The 9,630-nt window shown below is 34.4% G+C and overlaps 1 protein-coding gene across 1 annotated transcript; it reads left to right on the top strand.

The window, feature by feature from the left end:
- Positions 1 to 1,858: 1,858 nt before the first annotated feature.
- On the top strand, positions 1,859 to 8,154 carry LOC112028948 (uncharacterized). The gene is made up of 8 exons (XM_065775660.1): positions 1,859 to 1,948; positions 4,153 to 4,250; positions 5,083 to 5,156; positions 5,313 to 5,407; positions 5,948 to 6,056; positions 6,903 to 6,916; positions 7,740 to 7,841; positions 7,925 to 8,154. Exons 1-8 carry the CDS (start codon positions 1,877 to 1,879, stop codon positions 8,063 to 8,065), a joined length of 705 nt encoding a protein of 234 aa, XP_065631732.1. The 5' UTR covers positions 1,859 to 1,876; the 3' UTR covers positions 8,066 to 8,154.
- Positions 8,155 to 9,630: the final 1,476 nt, after the last annotated feature.

Here is a 9,630-nt window from a genome sequence, read left to right as displayed (position 1 = left end):
AAAAAAAAAAAAAAAAAAAAAAAAATCTTGGGTTTAAAAATTTGAACCTAAACCCTCACTATTATGAATGGGTTGAGACTTGAGATTAAAAAAAAAAACTTACTAATTATCCATTGTCATCCATGTCCACTATGATTAATTATTCTGTATAAAGTTGAATGCAAGATTTCTCTCTCAAAATTGTTAGGTCTAACTCCATGGGAAACATGAGCTCTCTTGTTGTTCTTTGAGTAGTGCCCTCTTCTTATTTTTAAGAGAGCATATTTCATTCTAGAGATAAAACATGCGATGCCTTATTAGAATTTGATTGACAGCAAACATATGTTCTCATAATGTACCCATCATTTGCAAATACAAATTTTTTGTACCACTTTTTTATATTTCACTTTATATTTCATCAATTACAACGTGTTATATATATTGTAGGGTCATGATTTTCAGACCAAGCCTAAAATATAAGGGATCTTGGCCCAATGAGCCCAGTACAATAAATTTTTAGAGAGTGAGTCAAAGAGCTAGGGTTTAATGAATGGGATAACAATTAGAATGAGTTTTCATGACGATCAAACAGAAACGAATTGAGTTTATTAGTGAAAGTTTGTTCTTGGCACAATCCGAGGGGCTCTGCTCTTGTATATATTGGATGACAATGGTTACAGGAGTTCTTGATATTGCTATAATGCTTTCTCTCTCTCTCTCTCTTTTTTCCAGCCCCCCTCCCTCTGTGGTGGGTTTCTCCTATTATATAGTCCTTATTAAACGATCTTGACCTTCCACTTGTTGATCATTCAAGCCTATACTTGAGTGGCTGTCCCATCCAACACCCTCTCTGGCGTTCTTTGAGTTACGATAACCGAGGTAACACTGTTCAGGAGTCATTTCCTCATTAATGCGGCCAGGACGTTAGTTGTGAGCATTTAATGCGAAAGTGATAGTTTCTCTTTGAATTGCTCGTCCACCATGCGTCCATAGTTGACCCATTGTACTTGTCCTTTTTCTTGGGATGCTTTGGGAGGTTGCCTTTGATGGCGTGCCAACCCTCCCTTCTGTGATTTCGATTGGCCAAGGACAGGATCATCCTTGGCGAAATTTCTTGGATCTTTGGACTTCCATCGTTCGTCCTCGGACATTACTTCCTCCCCGGCGTGGGCCTTGGGCTTGATATAAAATGGACCGGGGTTGCCAAATTCTTTGGCCCCACATATATATATATATATATATTTTTTTTTTTTTCATTTTAAACTTTGACTATTTTTTTAAGGAAAGTTAAATAAATACATGGCAATTTTTGATCGATGAAACATAAAATAGAACACAAAAAGTGGTACAGAGGCATCACTTGCTACCATTCGTGCCTCATATTTTCCATATGACCTATTTCTCACTTAATTCTTTCAAGTCTTTGTTGCACGCAATGGTTAATGGCTATACAAGTTTTTGGTATTTTCTTAAAACTGAGAACTAAATTTGGTGGCAATCCCGTAAATACATCGAAAATTTGTTGGGGCCATACTTTATGTTGTCTCCTTCAGACTAATCAAAATTTGTTTTCAAAATGGGAACCAAACACAATTTTTGGTTTTCTCTTCTTGAAAACTTGTTTTAAAAAATAAAAGCCAAACACAAATCAGGTGAAAATTGTGTTTTGAAAACTGGTTTCAAATATAACTTTTAGAAAAAAAATTTCTAAAAGTTTGGAGAACAAAAATTACAAAAATTGGAAGACCAAACAGGCTCGAATCTCCTTAAATCCTAAAGTCAAACGACAAGTCGCATGCCAAACGGTATGTCGTTGAGTCCCAGGATAAAAAAACCGGATAAGAGCCCGTTAATTTGTAAGAACAAGAATCGTCAAGGAAGAAGCAGCAGTAGCAGCATGGCTTCAATCACGACGATGATGATGACAACAATTCCTTCAGAATTCCAACAACAACCTCGAACCTCCACAGTAAGAGACCTCAACTTAAAAATTATCACAAACCACACACCAACTTAAGAAGTAGATATGATCATGAACTGCATATATACATGGTTAGTTATGTCCATGCATGTGTAAGAATGGAACTGCACATGTTAAGAGAGCTTCGAGAGAGTAGTACTAAGATTGATGGCCTCAAGAGAAAACAATTGAACGAAGAATTACAACGTTGACGTTTTTCATTTTTATTTTTTTTGAGTTCATGGCTTAGTGGGTAACAAAGAAAATGAATGTTTTTTTAAAGGTTTCCTTATATTCCCATGCTTCAAATGAAACTAAAATTCTTAGAATAGAAATTTAGTGAGTAGTGACCCCTTTGGTTGCTGAGGAGGTATCTCGTGGATTGGATAGATGTATTGGTTGTGAGGTCCACACTCTTTGAGAGGTTGGAAGCATATATTTGATGCATGATATAATTATTATTGGTTTTTGTGAAGCTGTAAATTTATGATTTCAAGCCCCTGGTTGATAAGATCACTAGTAGGATAAATTCATGTTGTGGCAAGCACTTGTCGTATGCTGAGAGGTTGCAATTTCTTTATAGTATCCAGGTATATTGGGCTAGCTTGTTTATTCTTCCCAATGAGGGTAATTGAGTTGGTGGAGCAGAAATTAGAGTATAATTTATGAAATGACTTGGGTATGGCATAAAACGAGGGGTGGAATTCCTTTGGATTGTGGGTTGGAATAAAGCTAGGTTGCTGTGTTGAGGTTTATTTGGGACCTTTTTGGGGCTCAAACTGACCTCCTTAAAGGGAGATACTTTGGGGAGGTGTCCATACCAGTTCATTGTTAGTGGAATTGGAGAAATATACTTTAGTTGAGAGGTGTGGCAGGGGCCTCTGTTGAAGCAAATTGTGGGTAGTGGCAAGCATATCTTTGTTTGGCATGACTCTTGCCATGAGCATGGCCCTTTACTTCAAAACTATGGCAATAGAGGAATGTATATGATACTACTAGTTTTCTACTGACAGATTGACTAAATTCCTTGTTGATGGTAATTGAATGTGGCCTCCTGCAAGATCTAATGATTTTGTGCAAATTCGGAGAAAAGTATGTGAACTGCGGCTTGGTGGTGTGGATGCTGTGATTTGGCTCCCTGCTGCAAAAAATATTTATAACTGCATGGATAACTGGAGAGCTATAAGAGCTGTCAAAGCCTTCAAAGTTGTTGGTAGCACATGATATGTTTTGCTAAAAATACTCCAATCATGCATTTATGCCTTGGATAACTTTTCACAAAAAGCTTACAACTGCGGATAGGCTTGCATCTTGGAGATATGAAAGTTACTTGCTTTGCTCCTTTTGTAAGAGTAGAATCAAAATCTCATAATTATCTTTATTTTGATTGCTCTTTCTCTATGGTAGGCAGATTGGAGGATAGAATGAGGAGGCAGGTTGGGCTTTGAAGAAATTATATGAAAAACATTTCAAAAGACCATAAGACTGAATGTATTTGTGCTTCAAGGGGACCTTATTCACAGGATTCCAGCTTTAGCGAAGAATAAAAACCTTAGCACCAAAATAGGAATTGGCAGACCAGGATAGGCAACTAAAGAAAGAGCAAACTAACTAAGATTGTTGGTTCAAGGAAATTCAGGAATGATATAAGCCATAGGCTGTTGTGGCGAAAAAATGTTAGGAACTCAATCCTAAACAAATCTCTTTTTTGTTTGTGGAGGCTTCTGTCTGTGTCTCAGCTCTTGACACTTAGTAATTTATCTGTGTGTTGTGGGAATAGTATGGTTGTAGGTGTTGTTTTGTATGTAACAGTTGTGTTGCATGCTGTATTGTACGCTCTTTTGCTGCTGGTTTGACTCTGCGTGCAGCCATTTTCTGCTTGGTGCTTGTACTTTGGCTTGTTTTTCAATGCAATCTACTTAATTTTTCAAAAAAAAGAGACTCAGGCTAGGAGACATTAATTGCAGGTGATTACCTATTTATTCTTGTGGCAAGAGTGCAACATACATCATGTTCCACATCAGTCCTGTATAGAAAGGCAGAAAGCATCTAAAAAAATTAGGAAGCTTTTTTTTTTTTTTTTTTTTTAACAGATAATTCAGTTTAGTTCTCTTCTACAGCAATCTTGTCATAAGAAAGCATCTAAAAAAATTAGGAAGCTTTTTTTTTTTTTTTTTTTTTAACAGATAATTCAGTTTAGTTCTCTTCTACAGCAATCTTGTCATGTAACAATTGGCTGCAGTCATCTTCTTACATGTCCAAAGTCCACATGCACCAATTTCTGTGATATGCAGCACTATCTGTGTAGAAGGTAAATCACTTATTTCTGTACATTGTTTTAGCAGTTATTTTATGCTTATACAGAGAATCTACTGTAGCTTATTGCATAATGTAAGAGGCGTAATTAAGATAAGATGATTGTTTCACTGGCTCCAATGGATTTTGCTTTCTTATTGTGATCACAAACTGAATTAATTTCTAATGTGCAAATTGATACGGGAACATACAATGTGAGACAGGCATATAATGGGAACCAAGGATTCAACTTAAATTATACACCAAAAGTTGGACTTTTTTCTTTTAGTTTAGAATAATTTCTTTTTTTAAGTGTCTAATCATATCAAGATATTACATGAGAGATCCCACGTTGGACTACACTCTAGGAAGCGTTGATTTTGAATCAATTTGCATTTCAATAGTAGTACTTAGTTAGTGCCTAGTTTACATATATATTTCAAATTAATTAAAAATTTGGACAGCAATAAGTCAATTGAAAAGGTTGACAAAGATTTACAGTAAGACAATATGAACATGCTGAATGAACTGATTACACATCAATTGTTATAAGCTGCTGAATATCCTTAGACTCCTTGTATGTGTGTGTGTGTTTGTGTCAAGTATTTATTAGGCTACTTCATTATGTTGCTTAATCTGAACCTTAACTTCGCCTGCTTAGTATAGGATTTAGTTCTCTGAAGTTAAGCTTTTTGTGCTCCAATTTTTTTGATGTTCTACATCTAAATTTTTTTAAGCCGTTTAATGTCACCATACAAATATGGGTTTAACTTAATTAGCTACTGTTTCTGAGATTATTAATTTGTAGTTATAGGAACACTCATGTTACATATTTTTGTTGTTTTCAGTTTATTATTCCCTAGTAGTCCCCAAAGAAGAGGTCTAACACGTTTGACCAAGCCAATATCTGCTTCTAGTTCAGGTGAAGTAACTTTAAGTACACTTATAAATTCATGCAATTTTTTTCTTCTTTCCCTCTTCGTTTTGTCTTTCTTCCACCTCATTGGTAGTAATGCAGTTTAATCTCTTACCCCTACATTTGTTTTTTGTAAGTAATTATGTTGTTTTGGCAATGTAGGTCTTGAGGCATCTATCACAGATCAGAAGGGCAAAACAATAAAGTTGAAGAGTGCTAAGATAGTTATTGAGTCTCAAGATGAAAATAAGATGCAAGTGAGCCTGCAAGATTAAATTTGTATTACTCATTTGTTTTGTTGATAGATAATCTCATATAACAGATTTTTTGGCTTTTGTACAAGGTGATATGATTTTTCTGTGAATTAAATCTTATGCTTCTTTCCTGCTTTCTTTTCTCTTTAATTATGCGTGAATGTGAATTAATAAAATAATTACCAAATATGAACTGATCTTCTACTTGGTTTGGCTAAGCATGTTTGACTTGTTACTTTCTCCATCTGGATATAGTTTTAAAATTTGGTATGTCAATTAATGAAGATGGATGTAGACAGAACTAGTTTTGTCTATGCTAATTAGAAATTCCAATACTATATTTATCAAGTTGGCCATATAATTCATCTTTGGAAGATGCGTCTGAATGGATCTTTATTAAAAACAATTGTCCTGTGGACAACATATGGTTTCTTAAACCTTTTGTGAAATAGATGGCCAGATTTGGTTGTGTTTCTTGGATTGCCTCTACTTAGGTGTCTTTGAAACTTATATTGCAATGCTCTCATGACATTCAATTGGTAGATACAAGTGGACTTGACTGGGGATGAGACGGAAAAAGTATTTGATCAGGTTTTAACAAATTTGGCTCGCACAGCACCACCTGTTCCAGGATTTCGCAGGCAAAAAGGAGGTAAAATTCTGATATCCCTTGCCAATTTTGTTCAAGTTATAACCATGCTTTGTGTTTATTCTCTTTGGAAATAATTAGATATGGTCATGGCAAGAAGTTTCTCAAGATAGGGACTTATTTTATCTGATGGTCATAGGCGGATACAAAACAGATTATTGTTATTTTATTGATGACCTCCACAATTCTCAGATGCTTGTAATTTGATGAAAACAATTATAAACATAATTGTGTAGGTATCTATGTGATAAACATTATAATGTTTATTATTCTTCTGTTCCCTCTAGAATATATTTACTTTGTTGTAATAACTTTTTCCTAACCTTGCAAAGCCTTTCTTTACTTCAATTTTTGAGGTTTAAGATCAGCCAGTATAAAATATATTCATTTTACCGTGTTTAGTTGTTCTTGTATAATATCTAATTGAAAACATAAGGATCGTTAAAAAAACAATTCAGTTCATATGCTTTAGCCTTTTAACTGCATTTCTAATGGCTCAAACTGGTAGCTTTAGCCTTGTCATAAATTACGTGATAATTTTTAGGCTTTTAACTACATTTTTAATGGCTCATACCGGTGGTTTTAGCCTTGTGATTAATTACTTGATATTTAATGATTGAAATAACATGGAAAAGGGCGTGATCACTTTGATAAGCTTATGATCATAAACTTGAACTTTAGTCCAAGGTAGTTAATTTTGAACAGTTATATGTGTGAAGGGCATAGTTTATAATGATAGTACCATGACATCCTTCTGTTTATGATATTGTATTGTCCACAGTTTATTAGTTTTTCTGTTCATGAATTCTAACAATATTTTGTTTTGCTTGTGCACTGGTGCTACTCAAGGAAAAACATCGCAGGCAAGTGGCCTCTGATCTTAGGCATTCTATAAAATATATATATAAAACAATTGTTATTGCCCAAATTTTGGTATCCATGTTTAATTTGTAATTTTTTAGCCTCTTTCTAGTTATGTGCTTGAGATCTTCATAGTTCCAACTTTGATGTTGATTATTTGGAAAAGAGATCAATACTTAAACATCCTAGTCTCAAACTGCACTCTCTTTATAGAACCTTTGCTCTCTTTTGAATGTCTGCAAGTATCCTACATGTACAAAAAGGAACTAATTTTAGGAGTTATGTGTCTCTGGGTGGGACTTGCCTGTTCACCATAACTTACAAGTGCTTCACAAGCTCAGGTATTCTACAAGAAAACATCCTTTTGCACTTGAGAATTAAAAATAAAATAGAGATTAAATTACTTCTCCCATAGCAAATCTTGCAATTTCACATTACTTGGTTTAAAATTGACAAACTAAGTTATAACAGAAAAATTATTAACTTTAAACTTGACAATGGTATTGGTCATATGTAAATATTATATGAACATATATAACAGAAACTATTTTAAACTGTTTCTGTCAGCTCCAAATGTCAGGTTTGTGTTTGAATTGTTGGTATGTAAGTTATCTGATAAAAATCTGAGGTAAATTAAGTATGCAGTGCCTTTGCACTTGTCTCCTTTTACCAAACCTATGTCACTCATATGGAAGAAATTGTGATTTCATAAAATAGCTGATGCTCTCATCGTCTTTCTTGTGAAGGATTTATGCATTTTTATATTTTCTTTGGTTACATGCAACATAGTAGTTTCACAAATGGCAAACTTATAATTTTCCTCAGGTCCCAAAAAGCTTTCTCTTGCAAATGCTTGGTGAAGAGCGTGTCACTAAGTTTGTTATACAAGAAATAGTTAACTCAACCATGGATGATTATGTGAAGAATGTAAGCCATTGTCGACACTAACTAGTTATCGCCATTTATTTCTTGAGTTATGGTAATTATTTTGTTTCTCAACTCCATGCCAGGAAAATTTGAACGTGAAGGACAACAAAATTAACACAATCCAGAAGGTAGAAGAGCTAATGTCATCGTTTATACCTGGCAAAGAATTCAGATTTAATGCTATTCTTGAACTTGAAGGTTCAGAAATCAAGACATCAAGTTGAATCTCATGGTGACATTGTTCTTTATGAACATCCATTTCTTTTTTTCTTTCTCTGAATCTTCTTTACTCATTCAATGTTGAAATTTATGTGTTCAGTTACAAATAAAAATAGTTTGTTATACTATCGTCTTTGCTCAAAAAAAAAAAGTTTGTAATATAAAAATAATCATATAAATTCCTCTATTATAAAATATTAATGCACAACTATAAATAATTAATATATGCATTTACTATATTAGTTAATTCAATGAACTAATATTTTGATATAAATGCAAACGTTATTGAGGTGAAAGACTAAATAAATAAAAATATCTAATAGTGATATATATATATTGTGGGGCCCGTGGGCCTGATAACCTCGGCCCATCATATAGCAAGCCTGAGGCCCATGCCGAGGAGTGCAAGCTATTTCTGAGGAGAAGGGGGGGAGGCCTACTTTCCTAGGACCAGGCCGAGGATACCTTGTCCTCGGCCTGACAAGGGTGGTTTTGGGGAGAGTTTAACCCCAAAGTAAGTTGTCACCATCGCATTGAATGCACTCAACTAACCCCCCCCTGGCCGCATTAATGGGGAGGTAACCCTTTGACAGGATAACGTTGGTTAGAGCGAGCCACTTGAGTACCGATAAGGCCTCTGATGGGACGGACAACCAGAAGAAAAGCGAATAGATGATCAACAGATGGCAGCAGAAGATAGGAAGATGAAAACTATAAAAGAAGAGTTAGTAACCCCAAAAGAAGGGGGGGGATGGGGGGGGAAAAGAAAAGGCCTCCTCGGCCACAGTCCGAGGAGCAATCCCTCATTTGTAAGAAAACACATAGCCATTTTCTAATATAAGTTTGGCCATGGTGATCAACGGCCAGCACCTAAGCCTTTCAACCCACTCTCTATAAATGTATTGTTTGGGCTTGTTGGGCCGGGAACCTAACATTCAACTCAAATTGAGCCCCTACAATTAATATTACTCAATATAAGCTATGCATTATGACTAAATGCAATGGCTTTAAGGTTTGAATGTGATCTAATTGTGTTTTAGAACTTAACAATAAGTAATGTTAAGTTAGTTCTTTTTAATTAAAAAAAATAAAATAAATAAATAGATGGGTTTGGATTCATTAATAAATATATATGGAACAAATTTGAGATTAAATTACTAAAATTTAATGGAGTTTGGAATGAGTTTGAGATCTATATTTTTTAATAAAGTCGAATTTGGAATATGCACTTTCAATCTAAACTTATCTTTTTTCATTCTCAAGTAATCTATCCTAAGATGATATGTGAATGCATGACATGTATAAATCTACACTAAAGTGACATGTGAATGCATGACATGTGAGGAAAGTCTAATAATAACAACAACAAAATGTTGAATTCTTAATAAGTCTAATAATAATGTCATTTGACAATTTTATTATATTTGAAGGAAACATTTTATTTTGCAAAACAAGGGTTGAAAATGCATTGTTTTGTTGACCTCAAGGACCTTTGTGAAATTTTTGGAAGTTTTAAGGGTCAGTATGCAATTTTAGGAAGTTTTTGCCCAAAAACATAATTTTGTGAAGT

Source organism: Quercus suber, unplaced genomic scaffold, assembly GCF_002906115.3.
Source record: "Quercus suber isolate HL8 unplaced genomic scaffold, Cork oak 2.0 scaffold_117, whole genome shotgun sequence".
Taxonomy (NCBI): domain Eukaryota; kingdom Viridiplantae; phylum Streptophyta; class Magnoliopsida; order Fagales; family Fagaceae; genus Quercus; species Quercus suber.
This window is presented reverse-complemented; position numbering and strand designations above follow the sequence as displayed.